The sequence below is a fragment of the Sarcophilus harrisii genome, chromosome 1, assembly GCF_902635505.1.
Source record: "Sarcophilus harrisii chromosome 1, mSarHar1.11, whole genome shotgun sequence".
Lineage (NCBI taxonomy): Eukaryota > Metazoa > Chordata > Mammalia > Dasyuromorphia > Dasyuridae > Sarcophilus > Sarcophilus harrisii.
Window position 1 is genome coordinate 21,053,289 of NC_045426.1, and position 16,331 is coordinate 21,069,619.

The 16,331-nt window shown below is 36.0% G+C and overlaps 1 protein-coding gene across 1 annotated transcript in view; it reads right to left on the minus strand.

Moving 5' to 3' along the window:
* Window positions 1–16,331, minus strand: part of FHIT (fragile histidine triad diadenosine triphosphatase) — a 992,759-nt gene that overhangs the window by 326,899 nt on the left and 649,529 nt on the right. The window contains exon 4 of the mRNA XM_031938250.1: window positions 14,836–14,865. Coding sequence (XP_031794110.1) covers window positions 14,836–14,865 — 30 coding nt within the window. The remainder of the gene's footprint in view (window positions 1–14,835; window positions 14,866–16,331) is intronic.

Genomic DNA, 16,331 nt, shown 5'->3' on the forward strand with positions numbered 1-16,331 from the left:
TCTAGACCATCTGCCTAGTCAACTGGACTACAAATACAAATCCTCAATTTTGAGAATATTATTTTCCTTCATTAAGGACTGGTAAGACAAGAGTCAACATGAAAACATTCATATTTTTTTGCCAATAACTGCTGCCTATGGTGCATTCTTTCAAATAAAAAAAAATATGGTTTGTTTCTTGTCTGTAGGAGTTCATATAATCAGATCCAACAGTTCTTCGTGGCTCCATTTCCATTCAATCTCTCAGTTTCAACCAAAGTACCAGTCATTTCCTGTTGAGTCACTCTCAGATGAAAGAAGGATGTATACAGCATCATTTGATTCAGACTGTGACTATATCTTCATGATCTGACTGTTGAGAATGAATTTGGGGGGGGGGGGAATTGTTCAGACCTGTAATTTTACTGATATAAGGAATTCCAATAAGTATGCTCTCTCCACAAAAGCAGATGGGCAGCTTTTCTTCAATTTCAGGTCTTAGAGATTTGTCTAGGTTACCAAAAACTTAAAATTATATGCCTTGGCTCTCATGATCCCTATGTACTAGAGACAGAACTTAGTACACAGATCTTGACTCAAAAGCAAGCTGTTTATCTGCTCTGCTTTGCTCATTTACACAGCATTTCAATAAACTGGCTAATTCAATTAAATGGCTTAATCCAAATGAAGTAACTGACCTGATTTTTTTTCCCCCTCTTTATTGTTTCATAGAATTGATCAGTCGTTTGATTGAATTGCCTAATTGACCAGTTTAGTCACATAATCACCAATGGTCTTTCAGGATTAAATATATGAAAATCAAAACTCATGACCTTGAACTCAAACAAAATTGCTATCCAGCCTTTCCATGAAGACTTCCAGAGGCAACACACTGCACTCAAGCATAATTCAAAGTCTTAGGAAGCTTTTCTTTATATCAAATCTAGATTTGCTTCTCAGATGTCACCTAAAGTTTCTATATCTGCCCTCTGGGTCAAAGAGATCAAATCTAAGTCATCTAGATAACTGGAGACATCTATCTTGCTCCCCTTGAATATTTTAAGTTTCCAAGTGTAAGTGCAATGACTATGAAACGTTGGAGTATTTTACATTAACTAAAAAGCCTAAATGCACACAGTTCCATGGTTATACTGAATAGCCATCCCTACTTCAGAAAATGCAAAAAGGTGATTGAGAATAGAATGGCTCAGAATTCCAGGTGAATGTAATTAATCTCTATTGCTTAGACTACATATAAGAAAGAATTACCGTATTTCAGATATATGAATTTACATAAGTAATATTCCTATCCTTCTTAATCTATATCTCAGGGACTTTAATTCCTCAAAATTAAAAGTTGTAGGTTGCCAATAAAGGGAAACTCTGCATTTTACTTTTCATGACCAAGTTATCAAACCTTCACAAGAAAGTTGTAAAAAGAGGACCCCTTTTGGGATGGATTTCTCCATTGCAACAAACATAGCAACCCAAAAGAGATGAACATTTGCTAAATGTGACACAATATTTATGAAACTTAATTTTCTGTGATGTCTACAATGCTTATAGAATGTGTGCTGCTTATAAACACAGCTGCTGCTGGGTGAGAGAGCAGGGATAAAAAAAAAAAGGCAGAAAGACACAATCACCCATCAATGTTTAGATTTCATGACATCATAACTCATCTGACCAATCACAATGCTCATCATTCCTTTAATTTTGTTATTTAGATTTTTATCCTTATGTTTTATATCAAACATAAGAAATCAAAATTATGCCCATCTTCAAAAGAAAATCATACAATGCAATTAAAATGCTTACACCCTTTTGCTTCCTTCATTTGCTCCTTTGTTATTCAACAGAATTCACAGATTTTCTTGAAAAATTATACATTGTTAGGCAATTGTTAGGGTACAAGTTTATGAAGCCACATTTTACAGATGAGAAAACTGAATCCTGAGGGAGGACGAATACCTTCTCCCAATCATGTAGTTGGCAAATGGCAGATTCATAACTTGAACAGAAAAACAGGTTTCACAATTTATTATTAAGAGTAGAGTGATCAAATTTCTTTTGGATAAGGGAGATCATTCACTCCCTTTTGAATATAATTCATATTGATGCAATCAAGTACTTGTTTTGATAGCCTATAAACCATAATAACAATGAAAGTGGTGAAAAGCTGCCTACTGACATCAGTATAGACATGGTTAACAACTCATGATATACATGCTGGGGTAGATTCAATATCTCCTAAGATCTATCCCAAATGCAGGATATGCTAGTTGTATTTTGTTTTGATTTTTTCCCTTAAAAGATATTGAACCCCAAAAAAATTGTTGATATACAAGTTCAGAGAGAATAAAATCCATTTAACTTTTTTAAAAAATAAAAAAATAAAAGATATTGAACCAATTCTGGAGAAAATGGGTTCTTAAGATTAAGCTTGAACCAATAGCATAGTTTCTTGGTGGAGTCAGTAAAAAATCCATAGCACAAGGAGTCAGTAGTGACTCCTTTAGTTTCAGATTCATGTGGGATGTAAGTCTATGCTGAGTTTCTGACATAGTATTTTCCAGTTTTCCCATAAATTTTCATGGTGAGTACTTACTTATCCCCAAAGCTGCAGTTTGAGGGTTTATCAAATACTAGATTACCATAGGTCTTGATTATTGTGTCCTGTGTCTCTAATCTATTCCACTGATCCACCTGTTTCTTATTGTGTCCAGTGTCTCTAATCTATTCCACTGATCCACCTGTTTCTTATTGTGTCCAGTGTCTCTAATCTATTCCACTGATCCACCTGTTTCTTATCAGTGCCAAAGGATTTTGATAACTGCTGCTTTATAATACAGTTTTAGGTGTGGTACTACTAAGCCACCATCCTTTGTATTTTTTTTTTCCCATTAATTCCCTTGATATTCTTGACCTTTTGCTCTTCCAGATGAGTTTTGCTATTATTTTTTCTACCTCTAGAAAATAATTTTTGGCAGTCTGATGGGTATGACATTGAATAAGTAAGCCAATTGAGGCAGAATTGCCTAATTATTATATTAGCTCAGCCTACTCATCAATTGATATATTTCCAATTGTTTAAATGTGACTATTTGTGTGAGAAGTGTTTTGTAATAGGGTTCATATAGTTCCTGGGTTTGTCTTGGCTTATAAAAACCCAAATATTTTATTTTCTGTATAGTTACTTTAAGTGGAATTTCTTTCTCTCTACTGTTGCTGGACTTTGTCAGTAATATATAGAAATGCCAATGAATTGTGCAAGTTTATTTTATATTCTGCAACTTGGTAAACTGTTAATTGTTTCACATAGGTTTTTGGATAATTTTCTAGGATTCTCCAAGAATATCATCATATCATCTGCAAAGAGTGATAGTTTTGTTTCCTCATTGCCTTTTCTAATTCCTTTAATTTCTTTTTCTTTCTTATTGCTGAAGGCAACTTTTCTAGTACAATGTTGAATAATAATGGTGATAATGGGCATCCTTGTTTCACTCCTGATCTTATTGGGAATGTGTCCAGCTTCTCTCCATTACAAGTACTATTCTTATAAGAGAAAAAGGAAAGAATAAAAATTAGGCAAACAATTGATGTGTGTGTGTGTGTGTGTGTGTGTGTGTGTGTGAGAGAGAGAGAGAGAGAGAGAGAGAGAGACATATTCCTTTTAAAGAGATCTCATTTTACAGTATAATTCCATGAAATATGAAATATTAATCATGGATACTCAACTGAAAAATGCAGAATCAAGGCTGTCTAGGGGGAGAGAGAACAAGAGAGAGAATGAGAGAGAGCAAAAGCAAAAAAGAGGGAGAGAGAGGGGGAGGAAAGGAAAGAGGGAGGGAGGGAGGAGGAGAGAAGGAGAGGGGGGGAGAGAGAAAGAGAGAGAGAGAGAGAGAGATTTTCCTTTTAAAGAGTTCTCATTTTAGAGTATAATTTATATTTGGACAAGGCAGTTAAGTAGCTCAGTAGATAAAGCACTGGACTTGAAATCAAGAAGACTCATCTTCATGAGTTCAAATCTGGTCTCAAATATTTACTTCCTATGTGACCCCGGGAAAGTCACTTAATCTTGTTTGCCTTAGTTCCTCATCTATAAAATGGGATGGAGAAGAAAATGGCAAACCACTTTCATACCCTTGCCAAGAAAATCCCCAAAGTGGTCATGAGAGTTAAACATGACTGAAATAATTCAACAACAACAACTATATTTGGGGACACTCTGTATTTAGACCAATATGATATATGTAAATATATAATTATTTTATTGCTGTCATTTTAAAATAACTTTTTCATGATAGGCAATTTGAAACAAGCAGATTAAAGAGGATTTGAATATCTAGGTCTGCATTAAGTTCAAATAAAATATTCCAATAACAAGAGACCAGAAGTAAGAATATTACAAATCACAGATTGAATAGATAAGTGGAAAAGCATTATAATATGTATTCACTTTACTTTGTGCAAATAACGATACTGAGGACCAGGAATACCTATAGAAACATCAAGACAGTGTCTACTGTTAACAAAGTTCACAATACATGAAAAATATTTAGATGCAGGGTAGATGTAGAAGTCCAGAAGTGCTGAATGTTTCAGTGATGTAGATGGTATAATGGTTCATCAGTGATATATATATATATATATATATATATATATATATATATATATATATATATAGTATAGTATTAGTAGTATAAATGACAAAGTCCAGAACGCCTTAGGTTTCCTAGTTATTTTCCTAGTTAAGTTTATGATGGACTGCCATCTTAACTGACTATGAAACCCAAGGTCTTCTGAGCTTTGCCATCTAATCAGAAGGAATGAGAGCAGTTAAGAAGCTTTGTCAAAGGAACTTCTGAGAATGGGAGTCTCTTCTGTCTCCCTGTTGTTGGGAACGCTTTCTGGGACATCAGGCTGAGGGGTAGGATCCAGTAGAGTGCCTCCCAGTGATGAATCACAGATTTAGAGAACTGAAAGGAAACTCAATCCAGACCAGCCCACCCAGTTGAAAAGTGAGGAAATAGAACTCTAGAGAGATTTAGAGAATTACCCCAAATCAAAAAGGTACAAGGCAGAATAAGGAATCAAACTCAATTCCCTTGGTGCTGATTCAATTTTCATGACATTTTCATGACATCACAACTCAGGGGAAAATGACTTAGAATTCTAGCTCAGGAAACTAACTTAGAGTAGCCTGAAAGGGTTAGGGATAGAAGAAAAGTACAAATATTATAGAATTAGAATGGAATATGCTCCCCAGCTTCAAAAGACTCTTGAAAGGGGCTGGCCAAAAAACCAAGGAGGCAGAAATCAACAAGTAGAGGACACCATCAATTCTTTTTTGTGGGTTGAGTCATTAAAATAGGCAAAATTGTGTATCTTGGAGAGGATCAGTCTCATCCCCCTGTCCTCCTCAAACAGGAGGCAGGAGGAAGCCCAGGTCACTAGTTATAGAGTCAATACTCCCAAGGCAATTTGATCTTGTTTCTGCTAGGAGAGTGACTGTCCCAAGTGTGACTGATTTTTGTTGCCTTGAAAGAACACAAAACCAATGGAGTTTCTCATGATTATAATTGCCTACAAAAGCTAAGGCCTAGTTTTGTTCCAGAATACGAGAAATGAATCCTAGAACTTGATTTATTTTGATTTGACATGATTTTCAAAGAAGGATTTAGAACATTAAGAATTATTCAGAACATCCACACCAAGCCAGCCTCCCTACCCCCATATTTAAACATGTGGAAATCTATTTTTATGTCCCCCATTAGAAGTTAAATAATAAAATGGGATGCCTATCCATACATTCTCACACTCCTCCACAGCTCACAGAAGCAATCGTATACAAATTATGCATACAAATCAAAAAGGCAGTTCTTTAACTTAGTTGGATGAAATGAAAAACCCAGGCAATCTGTTGTGGATGATAGGATGTGTCTGGATGTGAGGTAATGTTTAAGAATTGTTTTCCCCTCCCAGACTTTTGCAAAGTCAAACTTTTGCCTCATTTTTTCATCCAGCCTTAATCCCTGAATGAACATTGCCTCAATCAAACTAAGACCTGGGAAAATCCTTAATTTAAAAAGGCCAAGGTCTCCCAATGCATCTGGGGGCGAATTCCAGTCAATCTGATCTCCATCTGGCCACTGGACCCAGATGGTTCTGGAGGAGATAGTGAGGCTGGTGACCTTGCACAGCCTCCTTCACAGAAATCCAATTCACCTACAAATCATGACGTCATCTTCCTAATGTCATGGCCCTTTTCAGGAACAAGGGACAAACATCCCTCATCACCTCTATTATGCTACAATTTACTCATCAGTTTAGAGCTTGAAGTCTATGTTATATATACAATTAAATGTTGTATTATTTTTTTCCTAGGAATAAAGTCCCCAGTGGACAATAAAAAATTAAAATTCCTAAAGCTATTTAATCACAATTCTTTAAAGAATTCTTTATCTTGTTCCCAAGGTAGAGCCCAAAAAGTAATTACTGCTATCTTAGTAATTATTAAGAAAACTCCCTTGTGTTGATTTCAGGATGTGAAAAGTATTTCTTTACATTTGGGATTCTGGCCTAATGCACAGACATGAGTAAAGTTAGGTATGTTCCACAAATAGCCTTTAAATATGATTTCTGGTTGCCGGCTTGGCATTTATTTCTCTTTTTAAAAACCCAAAAATACAGATTATCCTGGAAGAGAATTCATACCCAAGTTATTACAATATAGTTCTTTCATATGGATGAAAACCAGGCTTATAAATTAAGGGTGTAGTGTTAATCTTTTAGCTTATGTGATTGTTTTGAAGGACGTTACAGAAAATGTTACTGAAAAGTATAGGATTGGAATTATTAAAAAAAAATCTTGGCGTACCTGAAATTCTCAAGAGAAATTCCTGGCCAACCAGAAATTTATGGGTAGAGTAAGTGGATTAAAGAGAAAACAAATATCCCATCTTTATTGTTACAATTTTTTCTTTAACCTCTTGCTCTCTAGCCTCTGTCTTTCCAACTTAACTGAAGTAGCATTTATTAAAGGTCATCTTATGATCGGCTAATTGCTAAATCCAATACCTTTTCATAGTGTTCCTTTTTTTCTGCCCTCTCTGCAGCAGTTGACCTTGGTGGCCACCCCTTTCTTCTTAATGCTCTCTTTTTCCTTCCCTTATGTGACGTTAAATTTTCTGGCAAGCCTGCTTTTCTGATCACCCTTTTCTCCTTTCCTCCCTGGTTTACCTTGCTCTTTCCACTTGTTTCTTCAGATACAAACCTTACCATATGGTAAGGTAAGTGATACCTATGGATCACTCTCTTGGAAATTACGTATATTCTTGAAACTTCAATTATTGACTCTAAGCAGTGGATTCCCAAATCTCATTTTCCCCTCTGCCCCCTTCTGTGTCTCTCTGTCCCTCTCTTTGTCTATCTATATTTATATAAATACACACACACGCACACACACACACACATACACGTATATATCCCCTTATCCCTACCTCCTCTTCCCTGTCCCTCTTCTATTTTTCCTTCTTTTCCTTTGATTCTCTCCTCTGCCTCCCTTCTTTCCTCTGTCTCTCTCTGTGTCTCTATCTCTCTCTGTCTCTCAGTGTGTCTTTCTCTATATGTGTGGATCTCTATCTCCCAAGATGAAGGTATATAAGGCTTTCTTAATCTTTCACTTCCTTCCCTTAAAATCTTATATCTTCCTCCCCTCCTTCTTTTTCCTGTCTGTCTCTGTCTCTGTGTGTGTGTCTGTGTTTCTCTGTATGTCTGTGTCTCTCTGTCTCCCAAGATGAAGGTATATAAGGCTTTCTTAACCTTTTACTTCCTTCTCTTCAAATCGTAAGCCTTCCTCCCCACTGGACATTCTATAATTTGGTGACATCAGTCTCTTGCTGAGCTTTGCCCAATATCCTCCAGACTGTGAGTATTTTCTCTAGCTCTCCCCAATCTCAGAATCTTCTCCCACTTTAATCTGCCTTCTGGCTTCCCTGGCTTCTTTAGGTCTCAGCTAATCTCCCTTTCTACAGGAAGCCTTTGTTGGTCCTCAGTAGTTCGAGTGCCTTCCTTCTCTTGCTTTTACTCTGCCTGGAGCTCGTTTATATATAGTTGTTTTTGTTGCATCTGAAATCCTGGATACCTGGAAATTTGTCCCTGGACATTTCAACCTTATTGAGGAGAATGGTGGAAAAGAAATCATGGCATTTTTCATGGTTAATGTCCTTCATCTGATGAAAACTCAAGGCAAAACTAAATATGGAGTAATTGGGATTTCAGGGAGGGGCAGTTTGCGAAAAGCTGCTTCTGGGGACAGAGATGAGTGAAGGACTTTAAGAGTAAGTCTCAGTTGGGTGTGTACACAAGGTAACATAGAGTGGTAGCCCTCACACTGTAACTGATTGGCATCCTAAAGTCAAGTCTCTGTGCTCTGTGGCATTATAAAACATGTCATTATGATAGTTAAATTATCTGGATAATTTAATCTGCTGTGTAGATGTCACCTAAAGCAAGAAGACTCCCTTGCTCATATTTATTCTGGTTAATATGAGCTTTATAAATTCAGAATATTTAATAAATGCAAAAATTAAAAGATATTAGACAGATGTAAATTCTATAAAAATTTATATAATGTAGTAATTAACTTGAAACTTATTAGACATATATAAATGCTATAAAATTTATGGTGTAGTAATTAACTGTTGAAACTTCTGAAATAAAATAGAATACAAATTTTATATTAAGCTAAAATAGCTGAATAATCTATCAACCATCCCAGCCCCAAAAGAAGAACTGTTCTTTGAGCAGTGAATAAAAAGAAAAATCGTTTAATAAAAAAAAAAAATACTAAATAAGTAAAAAAAGAATACTGACTCTTCCAGAAACTTGTTTGATGATCTCCTTCAAGTGTCAATATCTTCATCTATAGGAAGCCTTTAGTGTACTCTTTTATAAAGAAGGCCCCTAGAGAACTTTATGGGGTCTAAGTCATTCTAAAGGTCAATACCATAGCTCACAAGACCCCACTAGTGTGTTTTTCCTCCATTGCTTGTCTAACTGGAGGACATAAAAATCCAAAGTATGAGACATTTACTAAAACAAGATAGTAAATAAAAGTGACAAGAAGAGATCGTCAAACTCATCCACAATAGATAGATACTACAAGTTTGCTCCTGATCAGTGGAAAAAAAGTACACATAAAGAGGCATTCCTGGAGGGACATCTGTAGGGAACAGGCACATGCCCAAGACATACCCATAGGCAACATGTTGCCCAGACTCCCACCCAGGCATGGTAGCTCATTCATCCAGCACTATGGAGCTCCCCATGGATCTGGTAATAGCATTTCACAGTTCCCAGATACTCCCTGATGGGTATCACATTTCTATCTGCTGTGTACTCTACTTCCATGGTACAAACTCAGTCATCAAGTTTTCTCAGAAGCCCTGAGGGTCCTCCCCTCCCAGATTTATTTATTTTAAAAAAAAATTGTTTTTAACTAGGTACAAGAGGAGATTCTTTCCCTCAATTGCTTTGCCTCCTTAATCACTGAATGGGTGCAGCCTCAATCAACTAAGACCTGTTGAAGACCTTAGCTTAAAAAGTCCAAGGTCTCCACCTGCATCCAGGGCCACCTCCAGTCTCCTTGCTCTCTATCTGGGGAGGGGAAACTGAGGCAGGGGACCTTGACCAACTTCCTCTCTTAAATCCAATTCATTTTCATGTCAAGACATCTCCCCCCTGATGTCATGATCCTTTTAGAGAACGAAGGACAAATATCTGATGGACTTTGGATATTTAGCCTTTTCAGGGTCATACACTCTCTTTGTACATGCAAAATAATACATATATGTTGTCTTATCCAACAGAATGTAAATTCTTTAAGTATAGGGAGTGTTGTATCTTTTTTCTCCTTTGTGATCTCCGGTGCTTACTAAGTGCTTATTATTTGATTGAAAGGTAACTTGTAAAAAAGGGGGGAGATGTTAATTTGGAAGTCCACGGTCTTCAATTAAAATCCTGTTTCGGTCGTTTACTACTTGTGTGCCTGGACAAGTCTTTTGGGGTCTTGGCTTCTTTACCTATAAATTGAGATAACTGGACTAAATGGCCTGTTCAGTGTATTCTGTCCTTAAATTTATGATGCTATGGCAAACTTGATGTATAAGGATGTAGTTCCTAGAAGGCTTCTCCACCGACAAGAAGAGCTACAGTTCTTTTTGCATAGCTGAAAGCCAGGAACCTCTCCACATCCATTCTGGCAGCTGCCAATAAGCCAACAAGATGAAGCAAGATGAAGTTTATGCTGTTAAATGGTGCTGACTAATTCAAATTCTATGGCACTGTCCAATGGACTTAAGAAACTCCTTGTTACTCCAGTTTTATCCTTCATTGTTATATTCCTGGAGGACTCAGCTCAAATAAATTAAAACTAAACAAAATAACATGGAATCACGAAAACCATATGGAGGCTGTGGTATCAGGCTGAGTCTCATCTCTGAGATCATGTTTGAAGTGGAAATCAGAATAAAAGGTAGAGAGAAAGAAAAAGGCCAGGGCCTTCTAAATTCCTGGCCTATACCTCTGGAGAGCAGATTTACATCTGGCAGCAGCAAAATCTCCCTGGCCTTTCTTTTACCTTCATCAACACACAAGGGTATTGCCTCTCTCATTTTAAACTGAAATGCTTAGATTATTTTATCTTTAAGTATCTTCCTTTCTGCTCAAACATTTTTATCTTTCTGAGTATTTATGTTCAGAGCATCTTTCACACAAAATAGAGAAAGGACCTGACTTAGATGCTCTTTAAATAAATTTTGAGAAAATATCACTGTCCCCAATTCCCCCTGCCAAAGAGCACCCATGAATTTAGGTGAGTTGCACTATTAAATCATCATCTTGTACAAGTCACATCTAGTTAAGCCAGGGATATTCATTAAGTTTTTCGTGTGATTTAACTTACCCACCCTTCCCCCCCTTACTTTATCAAATAAACCTAATGGTCCATCCCCAATAGATTCTCAGCTTGACCTCCCAATTGAGTACCAAGAGTTAATTCTTAATATTCCACACTAATGGGTATGAGAGAAATCCCTCCTCCCCTCCTAGTAACTCCCTATGAATACTGATTTTATCTAAATGTTATTTGACAAAAGAAAAGATTCTCAACTATTTCTCCTCAGAAATAAAAAGGCAAATATTTCACCCCAGCAACCAATTTATTTACTCTACTAATGTCAAAATATTGTTTAGAACGTCATGATGAAAGAATATCATTTTCACCTGTTCCCATCATGCTTTTCCCCCACCCCCAATTTGGCAGTCAATCCTTTTCCCCAGCAAGCATCTGCCGACCTGTTCAGTGTCAGCCCTTACAGTAAATTGCCTTCTGTATCACACGTTTCCCCATCTTCCCTTAGGCCTCTTCTAAAAAAAAAAAAAAATTCTGCTAGGCATTTGTCTCAAGCAGCAAAAGCCACATCCAAACTAAGGTCAACACTGCAAATTAAAAAGAAGGGGATTTTTTTTTTTTTTGCTATCATTTGGTGCTGAGTGTTATCTTAATCCACTCAATGCCTTCTTGTATCCATCTAATCTTATTTTACAAAACACAAAACTCTAACTATAGCTCAACTTTCCTTTGATTTTTCAACAAGAAAAAAAACATAGTCTTTATCTAATATGGAAGCAGAGAATCTGACTACCCTGGGATTTGCATTTGTACCTCAGGAAGTGAAACATAGCTGCAGACTCACACTGCATTTTATCTTATTTTTCTAAAACTAGGCAAGTGGAGAATATCCCAATAAATCCTCCCTTTTCCTCTACTAGTACACTTAAAATCTAGTTTTAAGCTTCACTGGCTCCATCAGCCTTGAACTTCAGTCAGGAGGAGGACCAGGGGAAGTGACAGGAGAAAGATGAAAGGAGGGTGGTGAAGAAGAGAGATTGGAACATGTTTATTCATGACTAGAAGAAGCCACAATTATTATTTTAATTATTGTTTGGGGGGGACCAGACCTGTGATTTCATTGGTATGAGGAATTATAGAGGCAAGTAGGTAGCAAAGGGGAGAGACCTTTGGATGCAGAGTCAGGAAGGCCTGGGTTGATATCTGGCCTGAGAAACTTCATGTTGTGACCTGAATAAGTTACTTAACCTCTTTATACCTCGTTTTTTTTTCTCCATGTGTAAAATGGGAGTAATAATTGTACCCACTTTCAGGGTTATTGTGAGGACAAAATGAGATCCTATGTCTTAAAGCACTATGCAGATGATCATCATCATCAATGAAATCCCAATGATTGTTGGGATTAAAATAATTAATGCAGTCCTTACCTGAAGTACAACATGGATTCTTTAAGAGAACTTCCTCAGCAATGGAATGTGAAGCTCTTTTTTCCAGGTCAAAAAAGCAATGTCATAGATAGACCTTGAGCCCAGGTCCCCCTGTCTCTGAGGCCATTCCTTATTCATACACAATGTGGATTAGGATCAGAATTCAGAGATTACTAATAAACAGGTAGAAAACCAACATAGCTAGCCCGTTGCAATCCTGGCAACAAGTTCAAAATATGCCCCGGGGTAAACAACAGAAAAGGCACTTTCAAATCCTTTTAATAAATTCAATTTGATAGAGATTTTTGTTTGTTTGTTTGGAGTTTGGTTTTTTTTTTTTGGGGGGGGGGGAATGGAATGGAGAAGAGTTGTATAGCAATGAAGTCATTGAACAAAAGAAATGGGTTATCTGCTAACTTTTTTAATCCTTACTGTTACTAAATTTAATTTTTTTTCCACCTCTTGAACTAGCACAAGTGCTATAAGATGCTATAAGATGCCCAGGGACAAAGTACTAGTCACCTTGCCATTGAAATAGAATATATAGCCTTGAAAATCTATACTATATAGACAAAGAAAAATCAACCTCAACTTCCATGTTCATCAACCTAATACAAAGTCAGTGACTTCTTAATGGCATAATGAATTGGCTTTATTACTATGAGAAAGAACATGAAGTTGAGAGCTGACTAAATTAGCAATGCTTTCTCTTTAATTATGTCCAATTTAACTTGTATATATCTTATTTGTACCTAGTTTTGTTTTGTTTTTGTTTATTCTGTCTCCCCTATTAGACTATGAGCTATCCTATATAAGGTAAGGCCTATCTTTTACCTTTCTTTGTATCCTCAGATAATTAATAAAAGTATAAAAGTATATGACCTGATTTTGCCATAAAGAGATATTTGGTTGTGTTTGTTTATTTACAAAAAGAAAGGCTTTTTTTGTTTTTATTTTTGTTTTTTTCAGAATATCAGAAGATGAAATGTGGCAAAGAAATGGACACCAAGTTTCAGTTAGGTTTAGACTGACATCTTACGCTATATTTGCCAAATGGACAGAAACCAGATTTAAAAAAGAAATGTCATAAACAAAACAGAAGAACAAGGAATCCCCTTTCTGGTCTATGTATAGGAAAGAGATTTATGACTAAGCAAGGGATAGAGAGAAAGAAATGTTAACATGGACTGTTTCAATTGCACAAAAATCTAAGAGTTTGAACTCAAACAAAATAAATGTAGATTAAAATTAGATGGGAAACCATTAACTGAGAAAAAAAATCTTTACAGCAACTTTCTCTGATAAAGTTTTCATTTCTAAGACACACAATTAATTGATTCAAATTTATGAGCCATTCCCCAAATAAGAAGGCTCAAACAGTATGAATAGGAAATTTTCAAAAGGAAATCCAAGATATCTATATAGTTATCCAAACTATATGTATCTTGTGAAAAAAAAATGCTTCCAAAACACTAATTGGAAAAATGTAAATTAAAATACATGAATTTTTACTGCACACCCATAAAATTAGCAAATTGAACAACAAAGTGTTGGTAAAGCTATAGTAAAAACACACATTGCATTATTGGTAAAACTATGAATTGGTCTAGCTATTATAGGAAACAATATGGAATTATTCTCCAGAAGTTACATACACTTTGATGACAAGTGATATGTCTCTTAGTCCTATATCCCAAAGAAATGAAGAAATAAGGGGAAAAAACCTATATGTACCAAAATATTTGCAGCAATTCTTTCTGTAGTGGTAAAAGGATGGAAGTAAAAATGAGTTAATGCACAGTGAAATAAGCAGAATCAAAAAAATAATTTATACAATTACAATAATAGTGTAAAGACAATCAATTTTGAATGATTTGGGAAATCTAATCAATGAAATGACCAATCAATTTCAAAGCACTCATGTTGAAACATGTCAGTTACTTCTTGATGGAGAGATAATGAAGTTAGGATATAGAATGATAGATAGGTCAAGGAAGAAAGGGAGGGGGAAAGGAAAGGAGGGAGAAAAAAGAAAGGAGAGAAGGAAGAGAGGAAGAAGGGAGGAGAAGAGGAAAGAGAAAGAGAAGGAAAGAAGAAAACAAGGAAAGAAAAGAGAAGGAAAGGAGAGAAGGAAAGAAGGAGAGAGAGAGAGAAAGAGAGAGACAGAGACAGACAGAGAGACAGAGACAGACAGAGAGACAGAAAAGAAAAACAGCATGGCTAATATGGGATGCTGTTCTGCTTAATTAATTATTGGCATTTGTTCCAAGGTGTTCCCTAATCTTTTTTTTCTTTTCAGTTGTAGGGGAGGAAGGGGGAAAATGGATATTTTTAATTAAGAAAAAAATGAACTCAACCATATTGCTCTGCACAATTCCAATAATTTAAGCATTTGTAGTAATATTGGACAGAGGGTCCCCACAACTCATATAATTCAACTGACTGCTGTAGATTATTTTTGAACTATTAAGTTTCATAATCCTCCCTTATTTACTTGCATATATAAGTACTCACCTTCACAGTCTGTCCAGATTCAGGCCCATCCTATAATAAAAACAACAAGAAGAAAGAATTGAGTTCAGGGTATACTGCTTAAGTCTCATAGTTATTCAGAAATATTACTCATTAATAATTTATATCCAATTTCATTGTGTGTTAATTTATAGTACTCTCATGGGCACTATCCAACTTCAAGCATTTGAGAAGAGACTTTCCCATTTCTTCCGAAGACTAAGTGAGAAGTTAGATATAAAAAAGGTATAAATTATACAAAGTATCATCCTTCCTTACTCCTTTACATGTTTTCCATTCATGGCTCTGCTCTTCTGATTGCTTTAAAGGAAAGCCGAGGACCATTTGGGGATGTGAAGCATATCTTGCAAGTCTCTTAAAATCAGAGGCAGTGTAATTAACATCTGATTATCTTAAGCTTGTACATAGGAAAACTGATTTAAGTAAATTAGTAAAGTGGGGTATAGGACTTCCCCATATTAGATTTTTTAAATTGTCCATCTTTTGCCTATCATTAACCTTGAGAAAACGTGGACAAGTCCATCAGGGTTCCCAATCCCTTATTCCCTTCTGCCTCCCACTCCTACTGCACCATCAGTTCCTGGTCTCTGTACCCCTGACCTACCCAAAACCCATGGAACATGTTAACCAGGCCCGGGCATCAAGCCAGGACAAAACCTATTACATATGGTAGACGTAACTGAAAGCAGATGTCAGCCTGATTTCAGGAATGAACCAGCTCTTTCAGAAATCAAAGTAAAGAAGTGCCCTTAGTCATTTCCTGGAAGAGCGAATTTTGCTCACGCAGCGGGCATGGGGGGCAGGAGGGACTTAAAATGTTTATGAAAGAATGAATGGATGGATTTCTTGGGAGGCATTTGCAATTTTCTTCACCTTTTTACTTGAACTTTTCTATATCCTCAACAGAAATATTATAGAACCAATTGGCTATGTCTACCAAAAAACACTGAAATACTTTGGCTAAAAAAAGTTATTAGAATCTGTATCCATTAAGATACAATAGACATGAGAGCAAGAAAAACAATCCATCCTTAGGGTCCAAATATCATTTTGCCAAATATAATATATTAGGAACATTTATTATAATACATTATAACATATAATATATTAGGAACATTTGCTTCAGGGTCCTGGAGAGTTCTCAGGGAGAGAATTAGAGAATAATCTTAAGATACAAAATATTTTCACTTAAACATGAAATAGTTCACCAAGTAATCAATTTCCTTTAAATAAAAGCTCTATCTTTACCTCTCTAACACATCTAACTGTTCATGAAATCACCTTCTCAATTTCATTTTGATTTGCTTTCCCCCATCATTTCAGAATTATTTTAGGCAGTGTAGATGCATCCTAGGTTAAGGCTTTTCTCTGCTCTGTTTATATTGTAGTAAAATTGATAACTTTGCAGAAACACCTGACATTTCAATAATTCAGTGAAGATGAGCTGCCTTATTTGAAGCACAAGTGTCACTGGATTT